Source organism: Solea senegalensis, linkage group LG10 (genome assembly GCF_019176455.1).
Source record: "Solea senegalensis isolate Sse05_10M linkage group LG10, IFAPA_SoseM_1, whole genome shotgun sequence".
Lineage (NCBI taxonomy): Eukaryota > Metazoa > Chordata > Actinopteri > Pleuronectiformes > Soleidae > Solea > Solea senegalensis.
Window position 1 is genome coordinate 4313167 of NC_058030.1, and position 20696 is coordinate 4333862.

At 40.7% G+C, this 20696-nt stretch overlaps 1 protein-coding gene across 2 annotated transcripts; it reads right to left on the reverse strand.

The window, feature by feature from the left end:
• Window positions 1-1235: 1235 nt before the first annotated feature.
• Window positions 1236-18820, reverse strand: LOC122776506 (G1/S-specific cyclin-D1-like). Of its 2 annotated transcripts, none has more exons than XM_044037090.1 (6): window positions 18757-18820; window positions 5504-5715; window positions 4397-4612; window positions 3368-3527; window positions 2200-2348; window positions 1236-2093 (listed from the first exon to the last, which is right to left on the reverse strand). In XM_044037090.1, the coding sequence occupies exons 1-6, from the start codon at window positions 18803-18805 to the stop codon at window positions 1932-1934; spliced, it is 948 nt and encodes a 315-aa protein (XP_043893025.1). In that variant the 5' UTR covers window positions 18806-18820; the 3' UTR covers window positions 1236-1931. The 2 variants fall into 2 exon arrangements, with proteins under 2 accessions (XP_043893025.1, XP_043893026.1); XM_044037091.1 differs by lacking the exon at window positions 18757-18820 and adding an exon at window positions 6032-6094.
• Window positions 18821-20696: the final 1876 nt, after the last annotated feature.

A 20696-nucleotide genomic window follows, 5' to 3' on the forward strand; every position in this document is an offset into this window, starting at 1 on the left:
CCAATCTCCCACAACAATACTTTTTAATTACACATAATCAGAGAAGGTCCTTGAAGTCATAGCAACACGACGATGAGAGTGGAGGAGACCGTTTGAGCAGGACAAGGACCTAAAGCTGGAGTGTCTTCAGGACAAGCCTGTGACTGTCCTTGAAGGGTTCACACAAAGCCTCACACTTACACTTAGCCCCATACAAACAGCTGACGATGAAGAGCTGAAGACGGCAGGTCACAGACAGAACAAAGGCTGACAGAGAGGGATCAAGAGCCAAAAAGCTTAAAGAGGAGACTTAACCAAGACGACTGGAAGCTTTTAGTGTAGACTGCTAAAAATGTAATTTTCCATTTACAACCCATGAAGTGCAGAAAAGACCTTAGGCAATTTTGAGAAGAAAACTCGAAATAAATTGATACTTACTGAAGTGCTTCTGCTGCAGGTGAGATACTTTAACTTACTGGGTCCTTAACTCTGGTATTATTGCGGTCTCCTGCACAGAACACAGAATATTTTAGGCAGTTCTCAATTAAAGATACGTATACGAAACGCTATAGATGAAAATCATTTTATTTGGCTGAAACTGAAGATATAATAATTCACCTTAATTCAGAACAGCCTGGTATACCTTGGGCACATGGTGACAGAAGACGGAAGTTGAAATTAAAAGAGGAATCGGAATTGCAAGAGTGCAGCTACATCCATCCATCCATCCACTTTCTGCTGCTTGATCTGAGGAGAGCCGCGAGGGGGCGCTGGTGACAATCCCAGCTCACATTATAATGTCAGCTGAACAGGTCGCCAGTCCATAAAGGAATATAATTACATATTAATAATGACAAAGTTCACAGTAATTTAAGGTGTGAGTCAATGTGCCATAAAGTTTTCTTTTCCCCCCTCCATGTGATAAACGGTTAATACATAACAATTTATGGATAGATTTTTGAACAACCCGTTTGATCCATCCCTCCATTTTTTGTCTGCACTGCCGTTCACTTATAGATTTTAGATCAAATATTATGTAAGCTAAATATTATATACATGAAACAGGTTATCACAAAACTAAACTGTTATATAACCTCTTGGATGAAAAATAGCTTTAGTGCATTTATTAATTTTCTGAGGAAATGTGTGTAAATTTTAGTCATGTATAATCAAATAATGATTGGCAAAGTTGCATCTATGATAGGCCGGTGAAGAGAAGGTCGCTACAGAAACACCAATAACAAACGCGACACATGTTTTATCAGACAGTCGTCCTTTAATTCATCTTTATATTCCGTCCTAAAGCAGACATACCGTAAAAGCACCCATATAGAGCTTCATCTGATACACATCACTAGTGTCATGGAAAACACCATTATAAAAACCCTAAAAAAAAGTTCATAGCACTATGTAGGTACGACAACTTAGTCGTACTGTTAATAGAGTAGCAGATTCTAGACAGACGTCCCCCGCTTTGAGTACAACTTGTAGTCGTCGACTTCGTGTACAAGTCAAATGATCTGAAACAATAAATATCAGAATCTAAATAAACACCTGAGGTCTTTTTTTTATATATAATTAGTACTGTTTCGCCCCGTTTTTATCGAGGACAACAGAAAGACTTGCTGTACGTGTGGCTGGAAGAAGAAGAAAAAAAAAAAGTTCAAGTTCTTCTCGTTCTATCAGACGCTTCTAACATTACACAGTGGACTGAGGCGACCAGAGACGACGTCCACGAGAGTCACAATCACCTCCCAACAACATTTGACGGGGTGTTCGTTTGACCTTCACGCCGCACCCACTCGTGGCCTCCACCGTAGTTCACGCTGCTCACACTTCTGACACAATATTGAGTCCAGTTACCACATGATGTGAAAACACAGCCATGTCTGTGTCAAAGAAGCACTTCATCACATCAACCTGCTCCTCCTCCTCCTCCACTCCCATCTCAGTCAGATGTTTACGTCACGGACATCTGTAGGTGTAGTTGAGAGGTCCTGCCCCTCACCAATGTTCTTAGTTTCCATAGTAACGCCAATGTGTTGCTGTTGTGCCTGTCTGAGGCTGGTCTCCAGCAGGGACTCGATTTGTTCCTGACACGCTCGGAGACAGTCCTGAAGAGAAGACAAGTTCAGGTCAGTTAATGAACGGCGACGCGTGTGAACGTGACATGTGAACATGACATGTGAACGTGACGTGTTCACTCTCTCTGGCACCTACCGGGTCACTCCTGATGATCTGTGCAAGCTGCTCTGTCAGTTTCTGCGACTTCAGGGCACTTCCTACCAGTTTTATTTGTAGGCCCTCCACTGCTGCCACCATGCTGCCTGCTGCCACCATGGACGGAGGACTGGCGATGAATTTGTTGTCTGTGAAACATCAACAACAGCAACATTTTAATACCAGCGCACTTTCACATTCAGAATTCAACCCTCCAAAGATAATCTCTTCAGACTTCACATCAGGAAAAACTGATTTTAGCCACTTTTTAAAAAGGTTCCTCCAATAATGATCGTACACCCTTATCAGAATATGTTCGCCACTTGATCTTCCTGTTTTTACCTGACTGGGAACTGAAGTTTGATTTGTAAACCACTCATCCCCCCAACAACTGAAGTCAGTTAAGAAAATTTGTGATTTTACATTGTGGAACACAAGAATTGCTCTTTCAGGAAGTTGATTTGTGGGCAAAAGAGTTAAAACTAAGGCAAAAGGTTAAAAAGACGATTGATGAAAGCCTGAGTTCACTGCAACACATTGGTGCTTAGTTTGTATAGTTTGCTGTGCATGAGCTGCATTCATTTTAACTGTAAAATCTTTACTTTTCCTCAACAAAAGTGCTTTGGTCTTCAAATCTTTTTGCTGTGAACGTGACACCACCACACCGAAAAGCACCTTGTTTGACATTTTTCAAATTTCAGTATCAAACAGTATCAGTCCTTTCCTACTCTCTTTCTTTATGTGTGTTATTGTGTGACTTTGTTGTTTGAAATCGTTTGTGATGTTGTGTCACTTAAGTAAATCTGCACGAAAGTGAGGCAACAACAGACCAGCAGCTCTCATGTCCTGGGAGCTGCAATCGTTTGTTTTATAGTTTACTAAATCCACACAAACTTTATTTTCCAGTTGTTGGGTTGTCGAGACAAACGACGCAACTAAAATCATTTTTTCCTGATGTCGAGGCAGACGGCCGATGTAAGACGATCAATATTCAATTTCCTCATACAACCTGTCAGGCAGACACACTTTCTCATGTCTGAATTCTGTGTAAAACTAACTCTAATCATGAAATCACTCTGTCTTCCTTGTAAATTTGCCTCATGGCATTGTTCTTGTGAAGAGAGCTTGTAAAGGTGTTTTGGAAAAGGAAACGTCGCGCCAAACATACCTGTGGCACACAGTGCCACGAAGGTCTGAGCATGTTTCCTGAGAATGGGCCGGCTCTCTCGCCTGACCGGCAGCTGAAACAGGAAGTGGTCGATGAAATCGAGCGGGGTCACCGACGCCAGATCCCATTTGAGTTTGTTCAAAACCAGCAGCTCCATTTGCTGTGAGTGGATGAAGACAGAAGCACTTTCATGAGAAAAGATTGTGTGGGGAAGTCGATCGGGGGTTAAGTTTCATGAAAACATGAAGGATTCTCATCTGAGGCCTAAGAACCACATTATACTTTTATAGCACATAGTTACTACACACTGGGTGCCTTACAATTCGATTCCATGATAAAACAGTAATAGTTGCATCTTTAAGAGTGCATTTTTACTTGAAAACAGTGTATTTAATGAACCATAATTAAATGATCAGATGCATTTTGTTAACACCCAGGAAAAATACAGTAATTCTGAAGAAATAAAGACAACAAACATCAGTGAAAGCATTTCCCAGAGGCTTAATTCAGTCTGTAGTGGTAGTGGGCTGGTTTTGCATTCTTTGTGTGGACACTCATAGACATAATGCCCTAACCTTAACCATCACAACTAAATGCCTACCTCTAAAACCAGGTCTTAATTCTCAAAAAACCTGTTAAAGATGTGGACCAGCCAAATAGTCCTCACAAAGATAGGTTTGTTTGACAATTGGTTCACATGCACACACACACACACACACACACACACAGAGAGCAATATGTATCACTCTGCTGGTTCTGTGTTGTTTTTAATGACTATAATTAATATGTATTCAACTGTAGACTATGCTATCGCATCAGCACAAACAAGCACAGGGCAATTAGCTTTTTTATGATCATGTTATTAAAATATCAGAGAAATAAACCATTCACACAATCTCAATAATCACTGACAGTGTGTGACTATCTACACCGACCAGGTGAACTGAGGAGTAAAAAAAGAGGGAAGTGTTGGCCAGGGGAATTTCTGTGTTGGGGCAACAGAAGAAGACCTGGCTGTTTATGACCTACCAAGAGCTGAGCAGGTGTGATAGAGTTGTCTGTGTAGATGCAGAGTTTCTCTGCAGTGAGAGGGATTGTCTCCTTCAGTTTGGATGCCAGGAACATACAGGCAGCTCCCAGTAACTGCAGGTGATTCTTCTTTGTGGGTTCCACGGACAGGAAGCGGTCCATGTAGTTCATAGCCAGAGGGAAGACTTCCTCCTCACACCTTTGCTCCTCACACACCTGCAAAGACAAACCGACAATACTGTTATTAAACACTGAGTCTTTATCAGAGTCATAAATAAGCAGGTTTCTTTGTGTCACACCAGGCCAACAACTTCCACTTTGTTACTACACACTGGTCTGTGCCTGCCTGACTACCTACCCAACGCAGGGCACTATGACATGATGCTCCATGTACGTGACAAACACCTCGCCAGAAATCTAACTATGTGTCATAGAAATGCAGATCGCAAAAGTTGTGATTGGTCTGCTGCTTGTTGGTGTCATATTTCCTCTGACACACATCCAGATGCCTGTGAACCGAGTTCAACAAAAGCAGGGCTCAACCTCAGGAAAGACTGAACTTAAGCACCGCAATATGTTTTTATATTTGTACACTTTGTCGTTTTTTTGTCGTTTGCAAAGAAACGGAAGCACATTGACACGAGACACTGGAGAAATAATTACACATTAATGCCAGTGCATTAACAAAGTGTTAATTGTTGTGCAGTTACTACATTTTTTATGCTTTGCATTTTTGACCATTAATATTCAACTTTTTACACTGCATCTAATAAAATAGGAATTTAACAATAAAAATGGCACACTAATAACTGGTCAATTAACTGGATAATATGCAACAAATGGTGATCATAAATGGGCAAAAGTCAGTCATACATCATTAAAATGTAAAATAATGTGTGACATCATATATTGTTAAATATCTTTTATTTTAGATTTATTTTTTGCCCAAAAAAAACAAAGAATAATTTTGGTTAAAAAAAAATGTGTCTGAGGTCTAGCTGCAATACCCTTATGGTCCAGCAGTGGGCCGCGTCCTACACTTTGTCGAAGAATTAGCGACAACGTGATTCTTGTGTCTTTGTGGGACACATAATGGCTGTAACTCACCTCCAGCACCCAGGTAGCCACTATCCTCCGCATGTACGGAGCGATCTCCCTCTGGACGCATTTGAAGTAGTTTGGAGCTGGCAGATACTTCTCTTCTGCCAGCAGCAGCGCACGCAGGACCCGGTCAGTCAACAGGTTGGAGTCCCGGTAGGCCCTGGCAGGCCTGTCCGCCTCACAGCACAGCAACTGGGGCTCCATTGACCGAACCCTGCCTGAAGAAAGCAACGTCTCTTTCAGCTGTTTGTCCAGTCACAAACTACGGGGGGAAAAAATCGTCGACTTCGCTGACAACTATTAACGATTAACCGCTCCACATTTTGTTGAGAAAAAAGTCCTTTTTTTCCTATTCTGTTATTTGTGGGAGAATTTACGACCCAAGTTGACGCTGCAGCGGAGACTTTTGCGAAATGTAGTAAATGAAACCATCCCTCGTTTGCCTTCGTTGTGTCAGCGCGTGGCTTTATTCACTTCCTGTCGAATTTTAACTCAACTTTCTTTTGTTGCTGAAGAAAGAATGAGCGCACAAACCTGGGGGAGGGGGGCGGGGGTTCTCTGCAGCGGCCGCGGCGCTTCTGCCCAGGTTTACTAAACACGCCGCTGCTGCTGCGTCTCTTTATGACTTCACTGCGTCAAGTCAACGTGCGTGGAATGTTTCCTTATCCGGTCCAGGGGACTTCAAAATAAAGTAACATTTCAAAATAAAATGCCATTTCACTAACCCAGGCGCGGGTTTACTGCCAAGTACACATTAACATACAAGGAATTTGTATTGGTGCTTTAAAGGGGCAGTTCAGGAAGTGCGGTTGTTTTGAGGCGTTGAAATTCAGTTTTATCAACAAAGACTTCATAGAGCACGCTGCTGCTGCTGCTGTGTGTGTGTGTGTGTGCAGCCATTTCCAGAGACCTGACTACTCAGTCTCACTGAAAACATGGTGGGCATGAGGGACAGAAGAAAAAACTGATTTTAGCCATTTCATAAAAAGGCTCACCAAAATAAAAAAAAAAATAAACCTGCCTTTTGCATTGAACAATTTGTAATGTGAACTTTGTGAATGGCTTACTCTCCTTCGAGAATCCTTAGAGAAAATCAGCATTTTTAGCTTTTTAGTTGCTACAGAAGCTGCTAGTCTCCTGCTGCCCCATTGTTTGTGCCACTAAAGCGAATCTGAACAAAGTGATTTTAAACTCTGAAGTCATTAGTTGAGTCAGTAAGTCCAGGGTGCTGTGATGTAAAATCTGTGGACTTTGGTGTGGAGTGAGAGATTTACAACGTTCTGTTTCAAGCACTCTTGTATAAAGTAATTAAAAGGGATACTTGGGTAAAAGTAAAAGTCTCAAGTATTAAAAGTAATTTTCTGATATAAAATGTACTTAAGTTGTACAAGTAAACTTACTAAAAAGTGAGGAGTTAGGATCTATATGTGCCCTTGAGCAAGACACTTAACCCCATGTTGAATGGGTATGAATGGCAAAACTATAGTGTAACGCTATATAAATACAGACCATTACCAACTCTTCTTCTTCTGATTTTATTTGGTAGTAACGAGTAACAAAGATAGTTAGAGGAAATGTAGTGGAGTAAAAGTCAAAGTTACTAGAAATACAAATAACAAAGTAAAGTACAGATGTGTGAATTTAAGTACAGTAACGAAGTATTTGTTGATAGAGAGCTGAGATCTTTAAACAAAACTTTGTGTCGAGTCCACTGTCTACTTGTATCATTCCCGGATGGATGATTCTATTACCCCAGTGCATGCTTGGATATGCAACAAACTATCTTCCCAACATGAAAAGGATCGAGAGAAAGAAAGACCTGATGTAATTATCGTGCACCGCTCTGCACTGTGCTGTGTTTCACCGTAATGTAACTTCCTGTCTCGCACAGAAATCTAGAGTCTGGAGACCACACTGAATTGATGGTCTTAGAGACAGAGATCTATGCAGCCATGTCTCTCTGTGTGTGTGTGCGAGTGTGCGTGTGACCTTTCACCTCACTTTCTCGGGGTGGCCGGGACCAGGGTCATACTCTGGACACTGCATACAATAGCTGTGTATAGATTCCATTGATTCGTCATGATTGATCCCTCCGACAATAGGGAGTGATCTGTGGCGATCAGCTTCGCTAACCTGCTGCTATGCTGTCTCTTAATTTTTCTGAATGAGTTTATGGCCTTAGACCAGGACTCATTGAAGATATTTTAAGGCTAATATGATAAAAAAGAAGCTATCTGTCAATCTGTCTATCTATCTATCTATCTATCTATCTATCTATCTATCTATCTATCTATCTATCGATCGATCGATCTATCCGTCTATCTATATCTATCTATCTATCTATCTATCTATCTATCTGTCTGTCTGTCTATCTATCTGTCTATCTATCTGTCTATCTATCTATCTATCTATCTATCTATCGCTGCTCCTGATCCAGTGAATCTGAATGCTTTGTTTTCCATTTTTGTGTCTCAGTAAACACACACACACACACACTTGCAGCTTTTCTTACATCAGAGCAGGTGTAGAATGAAAAAGGTCGAGCTAAAGACTGTGTGAACCCGGTAATGATGCTGAAGATGAATGTGGTGGCAGCTCCAAAGAGAAAGAGCACACACACAAGTCTCCATGCTGAGGAATCCAACCTCACTGAAGATAAATGAAAAGAAATGGAATGACAGGGTGACTTCACAGAGACCCAAAAGGAGAGTAATGGATGAAAGTAGCATGCTTTATTTTGCTCCTGGTGCAGTGACACAAGCAACTGAATTGTCTTTTCATTCATTCAGTCATTCATTCATTCATTCATTCATTTACTGTGAAAGTGGTAAAAGGTGACATAGTAACTGGATACCTACCAACCTGTCAACTTTCTTTTTCACCACAAAAAAATGCTAAAACTCTTCTTCACACTTCACTGCCAGATTACTCGAGAAGCCAGACATTTGTGATTCACAACTCAAGATCGGTTATATGTGTACAACTGCGTGAAAGGCTTGTGCTGGTCAGAGAGAAGAAAACAAGAAATAGATACAAAATAAAATACGACACGACTACATTAAGAATATATAAACAGTAAAACATATATACAGCCACATATACAACAGTTGATTCATGTTATTGCACAGTATTTATCTTTATATAGAAACTACTGTACAGTGTGCAGGGGTGAAACATTGCACATTGTGGTGGAGGTTCAGGGTGTGGCTCTGAAAGGAAGTCTGAAGGAAATGGCTTGGATTTTTCTATTTTTGCTGGATTCTCCAGCAATTACAAAGCATTTGCACAAGCATAATAGAAACAAAAAGCAGAGAGGGGGGGGAAGAACCGATAAGAGAGGAAGTGCCTCAAAATGACATCTACGTACACCTACGTACACAACTTCATCGCACTGTGAGCAAAAAGAAAAGTGAAATGGTATTTGTTTAACGTGATTTGCACCCAGTAAGTTTCTGTATGACAAGGGACCTTGACGAATCACAGAGCATTTCAGAGAGAAAGTGCACGCTCCTATTGGGTTCATCAGAAGAGCGATTGCTATACTTCAACACCAGCATCAGTTCCCTACTCTGCAAAGAAACCTTAAAAATGACAAAATGCAATGAAAAAAAAACCCACATGAAATCTCTCCACAGGGGAAATCTGTGTGTGTATGTGTGTGTGAAGGGAGGACGCTCCCAGTGATTCTCAGATGTGTCAGCATCTTTTAAGTCTTTGAATGGCCTCCTATCACGGCTATCACGTCTGGACACTAGCACAGAGAGAGGACCGGGACGTCCTCCCAAAAAAGAATCATCCCCCACCACCACCACTGACTCTCATTCCGTATAGTTAGGTGTTGGGGGCTGGGGAGGAAGGGTATGTGATTTCACTGTGAGTTTGAAATTGAATTTCCTGAAAGAATGCAGCATGCTCTGGCTCTAAGAACTTTGGTTGTGCATTTTCTGTTAGAGAGAAATGCGGGTGAGTCACAAGTAAAGCATTGCTTTCGATTCTACTGAACTTAAAAGACCTTGCAGATACGCTGTAAAACATTGTCAGTAATCACACCAATGCCCTGACTTGTGTGTAATAATTCACTCGGCACTTAATGCACCCAACTGTTGCTGATCAATAAAATCCAGTACAATGCAAAAAATAGTGTGCTTAAAACCTCTCAAGACACAAAGGCAATGCTAAAATGCTTCTGAGTTTTTGAGAGATGTACTCACCTGACACATCGAGACTGTCATTTTAATCTTTATATCGTTATATAATAAGAGTTCGATGACTTTTTTCACTGAATGTTATCTAACCAACATTATCATTGTAAATGTCATTTTAATTGTTGCCGCACACACAACTGAAACCAAATGACACTTGTGCGCTTGCCATGTGCTGACCTGCATATTACATACATCCCCCCCCACCATAAAGTGTCTGGTAAAAGTTCTAAATCTTTAAATCATGCCTTTAACACAACACTAAATCTTGACAAGTTTGCCACTGACCCTGAACCTAAGGCAGTATCATCACTGTTTTAAACGGTACAATGTGAATGTAGCCGGGAAGAAAGAGTTGAAAGAAGAGAAAGAGATCGTTTCCCCATAAAAGCTTTCCAAACCGAGAGTACAAGCACAATGGAGCATAAAGAAAAGATGGATAGAGTAATTGTCCTGTTAAGTGATCCAAAAAGACAGGCCGGGGAGGGGGTGGAGTGGCCGGCGGTGTGTGTGTCTGTGTGTGTGACACAGCCCACTGAGAGGCCAAGGGTGCTAACAAGAGGAAAAACCCAAGACAATGCAGTCCTCAGTGGGTGCCCCTCACTCTGTCTCCAACCCCCATAAGACCCACACAGAAGCAGTGGATGGGCACTGAGTGGACTGTTAGGAGGAGCAGAGTCCAGAAATCACTCTGTACCGATAAATTAATCAGTGATTAATCACATTCATTCCAAAGTACGTCATATTTTGGGCACATGCACTTTGCGTTTTGTGCTACTGCGCTGTAGATTTCAGAGGGAAAGATTCTGCTTTTCTACTTCACTATAGATTTATTTCACAGTTTCAACTTAAAGTTTCACATTAGTGATGGATTTAGTGACCGATCAGAATGTTGTTGACAAAGTCACATTATTCAAATAGGCAAATGTGCACAGCTGGGAGACTGGCACCATGTATTTCTTATACTTTTCTTTTTATTAAGTCACCTTCATGCACAGCTGTTACTTGTGTGTTGTGTTCTGGTTCAACCTGACCATGACCTTACTGCTGGAAGGAACCACCCTGACCATCAGCATGTGCTTTAAAATTCATCACAATCACAAAGATTGTATTTGTGGTTTTTTGTATGCGTGTGTATGTGTATGTGAGTATAAATAGCTTTACAGGTCTCCTGGGCCATAAAATGGCCTTAGAGGCCAGATGTTCCACTAAAACACTGTTTTAAAGAAAAACTAAACTAAAATAGTTTATGTCTTATTCCAGTGGAGCAATTCAAATGTCAAGGTTCATTAGGGCTTATTGTTTCCCTTGCACAGCAGAATAATTCACTTTTGAAACACAATTGAAGTGTTTTTTTTATCCAAGTAAACTGGATGGAGCTTCTTGGGCAGAAAATCTCACTTTAAAATGAAAAATACATGGTTCTACGATATAGGAGTGTGTTAGTCATGGGCGGATAATAAAACAGCTAACTACTACTTTGGCTAACTAGATAGCTAAAATCTGTTGCAAATTTAGCATTGCAGAGGAAGATACACTGACATAAATAATTAAAGTACATACAGGTCACTTAAATGTGACAAACTAATGTTGCAGTGTCATTTTGCTGCTTAAGACTGGAAACACATAAGAAATGATTGTGTACATACTTTAATTCGGCCTGGGTTTCATTCTTCTGCTAATTCCAAGCAGCATAAGGGTTTTAACCCCCGTTTTGAAGCCTCGAGATTCATGACTTGACCAGAGTCATGCTGAGATTTTGCAACTGGAAATTCCTATTTGATGACCACTCATATGTGCTTGAGTGTGAGATGCTCAACCCAAAGACGACATCCTCTGTGTTCACATTCATTTGTGATTATACATCTAAACATCAAGTGTTAAAAGCCAAAATATTGAGATTGGAATGAAGAGCAATTAATCACTGCCAATCGTGCCATTAATTTGTTAATATTTTAATAATGTGACAGTCTTAATATATGTATATCTTCCCCTGGGTTTGATGTTTTTGATATATTGTGTGAAGGAGCCTTTTTCTTTCTTTGCAAGAACTGAACCCAGCAGCAAATGGTAGGTCAGGACAGAAGGGAGGGGGTGACCTTTGACCTTCAGTCTCTCTTCGTCTAATCCTTGACAGCCATGAACCTAGGAGCTGAGAGAGAAACATGACTGGAAACCCCCTTCTCTCAACCCTCCACTGCACTGCATTTACTCCACTCCATTCTCTTTCTGCGGCACCCACCACCCACAGTGACCCTTTACTTCCATTTTCATTCTCACCTCTTTCCCCTCTGCTTTAACCTCCTAACAAACACCACCCCACACCCCACATCCCCTTGTCATGGCTTTTTCTCCTGCTCTCTTCTTTTCTGTCCCCAGTTACAACAGGAGACTGAAGTGTTATGGAGACTAACAGTGAATAAAAACTAAGAGCAGGTAAAGAGGACAAGGACGAGTTTGAATATGTGTATATAAATTGACTTGAATTGGTCAGACTTAGTTTGCACCAGTGGCTGCATGTCTCTACTTCCTCACACTAATCAAAATATGCCACATGTGGGTGGCCATATTCTCTTTTGACTGATTATCCTATTCAAGAGAGCACATATATAATGATCAGGGTTGGAAAACACAAGCCAATAAAAGTACTTCAATACTTCAAACATATTTCTGACTGTACATTTTGTAATTTAAATTTTTTTCACGTTTTATCATTTTATTTGTTTTTTTACATCACTGTGCAACCATGGGGTTAAAGGTTAAATTTGGGCCGACAACATGGATCCCAATTGGGTTTGTCCACTTCAAGCTCATGCCTATTTAGTATCCTTTCCAGGCTACCTGGAAAATGTTACTGCACGGCATGGCATGGCACGGTTCAAATCTACACAGTTTGGTATGGTTTTCTTTTACTGTAGTACCTCCTCAACGTGGGTGGAGTCATCATAGCACGGCAGCCTGAAACTGCTGTGACGTCCTTTTATATGCGACAAACTAATGACTAGTGACTTGTAAAGCAGTTGTTTTCAGTGTACTGAATCATTAGAATCAGTTCATTAAAAGGATTTGTTCACAGAATCACTCAGTACTTGCTGCATGACCGGAGCACAGACGCCATCTGACACAGTCAGTGACCTCAAGGGAAAGGAATTGTCACTTTCAGCAGTGCTGTCGCTAAATACATCAGACTCCTTTGTTAAATGTTGAGATTTTAGACATTTCCTTACTAAATGCTGGAGATTAACACAAGTTTTAACTGATCTACTGTTCTGCATTGTTCGGTTCGATTCACTCTCTTCCAGTGACGACACTCTCTGCCAATCAGTGGCCGACATTCTATCGACGCCAAGTACAGTATCGGTTGAGCCAGAGCAGGTACTAAAAAAAGGCACCAGGTACCAGGTACTATCGCTAATGGAAAAGCAAAGAAAACGTGCCAAGTCGTGCCGTGCCATGTTGGAACTGGATCGTGGAAAAGCACCATTAGTGAAATTATGTAGGTCCCATATGGTCTAACACGTGTGGGGCCACCATGGGGGATCATATGGCTGGTGTTATGTCTGGCAGGAGTTTAGATTACAAATCATATGACTGTGTGCTCTTCAGTGTTTGGAATAACGCCGTTTAAAAGAACGGCGTTAAGTAACGGCGTTCTTTTTTCAGTAACGGGATAATCTAACTAATTACTTTTCCCGTCGTAACAGCGCCGTTCCCGTAAAATGCGGTGCGTTATTATGCATTGATTGAATAAACTGTGTAATCCCAACGCACCCCTGGCTCACAGCTAGTGAGGAGGCGGGTTAATAACGAGGTAAGCGATTATGATTGACCAAGGCAGAGTCACGTTTCACGCATTCCAGCATACGTGCCACACACACACACACACACAACAGCTAAACAGAGAATCGATGAAGCAGCAGAGATGGCGAGTCAGGACTCCGATGTAAAGTTGGCGATAAAATCACTTCTTCAAGTTCATTGTGATCAAAGGCAAGAACGTACATGTAATGTGTACATTATGTCCCGGAGCAAAAACTCTGTTGTAAGCAATTCTAATTTAATGAAGCGTCTCACAATGGCACACGCATCTACAAAGTTAGTTGCCAAAAACACAGATTATTGAGAGTTTGATTTATTTAATTAAGACTACAGAGCTAAACACACTTTTTGTTGTTTAAAAGTTTACATTTGTTGTCTCAGGTTGAGAGAGTTTAATTGAATTTGCTAGAGTTAAATGCACTTTATATGGTGTAACTGTTTACTTTTCTTACAAAGATAATACTTGAAGTGCAGGATAAACATCTTGCCGTCTGAAAACTACACAAAATCTAAATTCTTTGACATGTATATATATATATATATATATATATATATATATATATATATATATATATATATATATATATATATATATATATATATATATGTATATATAGTGAGTAACTAATTATAAGTGTAAGTGTAAGTATAACTAATTACTTTTTTAAAGTAACGTTCCCAACACTGGTGCTCTTACATGTGCAGGTGTGGTGAGGGTGAACAACACAGAAATGACAGAGCTGTAACTGCTTGTCAAGTTATTATCAAGGGCCCGTCTTCACAGACTTTGAACCTCGAGTCAGCATAAACTTGGATCAAGCTGTATTTGAATCAAAAAACAACAACAAGCGAACACTGGCAGATGTTTGCTCAAGCCAAACAGTTGGCATGTAAGTTTCTAAGTGCATACAAATAAGTGCGTTTGATTAAGATTAGCAGGTATTCACTGTGCTTTAAATCACAGGTGACCCTTTCTTTATTCAGTGAGGCATGCTCATTATGAATATGTCGTAATAAGAAATGATATACACAATGTCCAAATGAGCTCATGTGAACAACGCAGAAGAAGCAGAAAGTTTGAAGAAGCAAACTTTCTGCTTCCTTTGGACTCAAGCCGAGACAGTGTCTTATATGCACACTCTGAATGTGTGGGTAATATCTTATATGCACACTCTGAATATGTGGGTAATATCTGCAGATTACATCTTCAAGATTAGAAACATATTCTTACTTATATACTTACATATTTCTGGCACTAGTCCCTGTTATCGTTATCTTTCTGGCTGCTTTGTCTCAACTTATCAAGTCAGCATAATCCTTATTACAACTCATATCTGTCCAGCCAACTTGTTAACCATTAGAAAACCAGAGCGTTGTTGTGTTTCTGTCTGAATGCAGGGCACATTTTTTAGGTACAATATGTGTGTGTGTGTGTGTGCATGAGTTAGAGAGAGGGGATTAAGACACAAGAGAGCTCTACTCACACTGCCGTATCATGAAAATATTCATTTTAACCGTCTCAACGTGGCTACAGATGAATCGATTAAAAAAATAAATTAAATTTCAGTGGGATGGGGGCTTTGTCTGAGGAGAGGGTCTCTAATCCGCCCAGAGGACAGATTGCATTCATGCAGCTTAGGAATGTAGCTACATGTGTCCTCAAACAACCTCTGAATATGTGACCAGATCCACAAGAGCACGTTCAGGATGGGTTTGGAGTTTATGATCAGATCACTCAGGACAGATGTTGACACCAGGGGTCTGAAATGGAGTGAGTGATATGTGGACTTGAGAAAAGTAGTTGTAGAATTGATGACACTAATGTTGTAATTGTTCATTAAAAATAATCACTTTACTGTAATCAAGAGATTACTGTGCAGTTATGTCATGACTGGTGTGATTATGCAACAGTTCATATGCATATGCTCCTTATCCTTAATCTTTAAATAAACAATAGGATTTCCTTATGGGATTAACACTGAACGGCATATGGTTCATATCCTGCAAGTACGTACACACACACACACACACACACACACACATAGTCCAAAACTGGAGTTAAACACGGCCTCATTTTCCTAAACACTGGTTCAATAAGCAGCTGTCTGGTTCCTCTTGGCCCACTTACAGAACAATAGACAGAATAAAGGTCACATACACAAGACTGTGGGAAGAGAGAGCGGAGGATGGAGGGATGGAGGGATGGATGAAAGGGGCTGGGAGGTAGAAGACTGGCCAAGACGGGGGGGCCGAAACAAGGAGCTGAAGAGAAGGGAGGGACATAATGATGCCGAAAGCAGTTGCAATTGTCTTAATGTTTTAGTGACACTTTGACCTTTGCTCTAATATCACCCTCAGCCCAAAAATGTCCTCTTCATCAAAACTTTGATGCATTACTCGCCTGAAGTAATAGCTGCATTTCTACAAACTTCACTGTTCCCACTAGTGTAAATAAATAAATAAATAAAAACATTGTACACAGTACATTGTGTGTGTTCACCCTGGTCTCAACTCTTAATGTACATAGGCTGTATATAAAAAGTCTTCCTGTTTGTCAGAGGAAGCCAACAAGGAAGTAAAAATGGATTGAATGGCCACCAGGGGGCAACTACTAAAAATGATGTTTGTATTTAGAGATAAACTAGTGTAGTGCCCGTGCAAGATCTGTTTTTGTGTGTGTTTTTAGTAATTGTTGGTTTGGTGTGTGTGAGTGCTCATTGTTACTATTACACAGCAAAAGTTTCAGCGTGTTGTTGCAAAATCCGCAAGCAAAGTAATGCAAGCAAAATCTGCTGACTCATTTTAATGCAGGCACACCGCATTCAGGGAGTCTTTATTGTTGAGGTCAGACAATAATCCCCCACACATCTTGCACTCACTTAACATTTTACCTGCGGATTAAATTCTGCCAAATTCCACTTATCCTCTCAGGTAGCCCACAGTGCTGCGTGCGTGAGAGGGGGAGTGGCTACAGTAGAGCGTCGAAAGCCAATGAGGGCTTGTTTTACCGATATATTTAACAATAACTTATCAAAACAAGGTCAAACTTGGCACCGTAGCAAGACACCTGTCAAGTTTGAAATCAATCGGACCATCGATTCGAGAGATATGCGAATAACAGTCAGACACACACACACACAGGCACACAGACAGAAGTTCCTACAATTTATAGATAGATAGATGATAAAGCACATAGATAAACACATATGAGTGGACACCAATGTGATTCACAGATGGTATAGTCCAACAGGGGCCTAGTTGTCAGTGGTGCCTGTGTGCTTAACAGTTGTAAAAACTCAACATGGCCCCGGGGAGTTCAGATTTGGTTGGCACTCGGGGTAAAACCTGCTTGTGTTCCCTGTGTCATTGTGTTACTAGAGGCACAGTAAAATGAAAATGATCCATCAGTATTTTCTGAATAAAGGCTCCGACATATTTCTGCTTGACAAAAACAATAGAGAAGGATTTCACCAGTTTTCCACACAGAATCATTTCCAGAATCTCACACACTGATCGTATCGCCACCGCCAAGAAACTTCTGTTTTTGTTTATGTTTGTCTCTCCTCTGGGGATGCAGGTTATAGCTCAACTGATTCTGAAATTGTTTGACTTTAGCACTCAGTACAGTTACATGCACAGTTTAATCGAGCTAATGCCATAGTCCGACTAAGACAGGCAATCGGACAACATGCCAAGTCCGATAACACATGGGGATTATTGGCCGTGTACGTTTGGCTTTACCTCCATTGGTGGCGCTGTATCTCTCTATAAGCTAGTGCATACTGAATCAGTTTCCTGTTGACCTGTACATCACAAAATAACAAAAAATGAGATGGACGTGACATGGATCATGCTGTGGTTGTGTATGTTTCGTAACTGCTGTATATGTTAATCATGATATAAATTAGATAAAGCATAGCTCTTGTTGTTGCTGTGTTGTCTGAAGAAAGATGCCGCCGCTTTCTTCAGATATATCTCTTGTTATCAGCTGAATAACCCATTATAAATCAGGAGATAGTGTGTATTATGTGTGTGTGTGGGTGGGCCACGCTGAAAGTCCAGATATGGAGTTCCTTTTGCTTTTTACTTTCTGTATCACTTTCATCGGCGGCGTGTTCTCTCAACGTTATCTTATCCCATGTTATCAGATCAGTGTGACTAACCCTTCATAAAACAAGAGCCAGGGTGTGTGTGTGTAATTTATTTGGGCCAGGCAGGAAGTCCACATATGGAGTTCCTTTATTACAGGACACTTTCCGTCTCACTTTCACCTGCTTTTGTAAAGCTGTACAGACCAAATCATAGCTTATTGACTTGACTTAAAAAAGATACTTTTATTTATCCTTTAATTTGCTCATAACACATATATATGCATGCACATGTACATGCATGCATAGCTGATATGTTATGGTATCTAAATGATTCACTACAGATGGAGAAGTATAGTTTATTGCTGGCGAAACACTGCACCAAGCCCCAGTTTATTGTAAGACATTTTCTCAAAAAAAAAAAAAAGAGCTTGCAGCACTTGCGGATGATTTACACCCACAAAGTGTGCAGATGGAGGGAGGGAACATATGCATGAGTGTGGAAATAGGTCTTATATAAAGTACGTTAAAGGGATACTTGAATAAAAGTACAAGTATCTTACCAGAAAATGACTTTGGTAGAAGTTGAAGTCACTTTTTTTTATAATATTACTTAAGTAAAAGTCTTAAAGTTTATGACATTTACTGTACTTAAGTATCAAAAGTAATTTTGTGATGTCCTTAAGTCTTAGAAGTACAAGTGAGGAGTTAGGATTGAGCCATGGTAGCTCAGTGGTAGGGCGAGTTGTCTTTCAACTGGAAGGCTGTGGGTTTAATTCCCAGCTCTGATAGTCTCTGTGTGTCCTTGAGCAAGACACTTAACCCCATGTTGCAGTGTGTGAATGGGTAAGAAAGATGTGTGAATGACAAAACTGTAGTGTAAAGCAGCTCATCAAGATTAGAAAAGCTCTAGATAAATACAGACCAACTCTTCTTCTTCTTCTTCTTTTTATTTGGTAGTAACAAGTAACAAAGATAGTTAGAGGAAATGTAGTGGAGTAAAAAAAGTAAAGGTTGCTAGAAATATAAACACCAAAGTAAAGTATAGATAGGTGAATTATGTACTTAAGTACAGTAACAAAGTATTTGTACTTTGTTACATTACAACACTGGTGGAAATACATATGTGTTCAGAAGACGTGCACCTCACCTACAGTCTCAGGGCGGCTGGTGCATCTGGTCGCTGTGGCTTGAATCATTCAGCTACCTTCACTCTTCTGCTCATCATCTGCTGAGACACTATTTAAGACAGATTTATGATTGGACACACACATTACTCGCACACTTAATAATGTGAAAATGGGAGATTTTGGTGCAACATGTGCTCTCCACCATCACCCATCAGTCACCCATCCACTTCCCTCAGTTTGTCTGGGCTCAGTTTCTTGTGGCAGCAGGCTAAGCAGGACGTTCCAGACGTCCCTCTCCCCCAACACACCAGCTCCTCCTGTGGGATCCTGAGGCGTTCCCAGGCCAGATGGGATAAATAATCCCTCCAGTGAGCCCTGAGTCTATCCTGGGGTCTCCACCCATTTAGATGTGCCCAGAAATTCCCCGGGAAGACACCCTTGAATTATCCTAATCAGAAATCCAAATCACTTCAAGTGGCTTGACGTGAATGAACATTAGGTTTCGTTTGAGCTCCCTGTAGATGCCTGAGCCATATAGGAAATGTGAAGGGTGTTTCTGTTTAAACTTCACTCAAGAGCACAAATGATTTAAGTGTTGTGCTGCAAACCCACAATATGACATAAGGGAAATAACGCTCTCAAAATAAAAGACAATGTCAAACGTGTTCTATGCATGTGCGAAGTGCAGCTATTGTCTGTGGAAACAGGTTTACTCAACGTTGAAACAATTGACAGCAGTTTCGGGCATTTACATAAGATAATGTTAGTTTTAGTTTAGTTAGTTTTTCATTTTAGTAGAATCTGAGGTAAGAGTTTGTTGGCAGACTCAAAATCTCAGCAGGGTGGAAATGAAATTGGGCTCTTTGATATTTTAGAGCCGGCCCAATAAGCAAACTAAGTGGCTGCTTGATGTGGAAAACCATTTTAACATATCGAGATATCGTTAGATATCTTTACCTTTAGTTATTTGGTTGTATTTCGTAGTTGCACATCTGTTCTAAGTTTCAAAAACAAAAGCTTTAATGGCTGGTTTACTTAATTCTTTCTTTTACAGCACTTTTAAGTGCACTGTCTGCTGCTGTATTTTGTTATTTTTAGTATCACACTACAACAATACTGGGCCACTTGATGATTGATTGTGTGACTTCCATAATTGATGCAATTTATAGTGGTACATTTATATAAAAAATAATCAAGTACAAGGAACTCCAAGGAGATGGGCCCCAAATCAGATTCTGCTTGAGGCATGGTTTAAATTACGGAGGGGGGTGAAGGGCAGCTTGGCTCCCCTGAATAGGGCACAAGCTCCCCCGAAAGCCTACTTTGAGACTCTGGGGGACGGGTGGGGGGTTCTGAAACATCGTCTATTTTGTGTTTATTCACTCATTATGTCCCAGTTTCCGAAAATCAGGTTGTGTTTTCCACGACCAAACTCATGCTATTCCTGCTGTTGCCACCCGTGTGTCGGGGCACTGCACTCAAATCACCCACGTTTTAATGTCACTTTGCCTCTTGAGCTTCTCCTCACTGAGTTGGACAGCGTCAGACACACAGGTGCCTGCTTATAAGAGAGTGACGTGATGTGTGAGAGAGGGACATACATGCAAATTCTTAGTGGCGCTCGTGCCACCACGAATGTGACATGTTTAGTAGCGGGGCCACGTGAAAAAAGGGCTCCCCCAAATGGCACAATGTAATTTAAACATTGGCTTGGGGCCCCATAAAGGGTTGCGTCTCCTCAATTTGTGTCATGGAATTTTTCAAGATGAGCGACCGCTGATCATGTGCCGAACTTCCACTACTCATTGGTGACCAGGTTATTGTGTGGGGTAAACCATGCTTAACTTTCTCTCATCACTATTCGCACATATGATGAAAAAGAAACTACTGAACCATCCTTTCAGCACAGTCTCTGTGGTGCAGCAGCTAATGAATGTCATGTTTTTTTCCTCCTGTACCC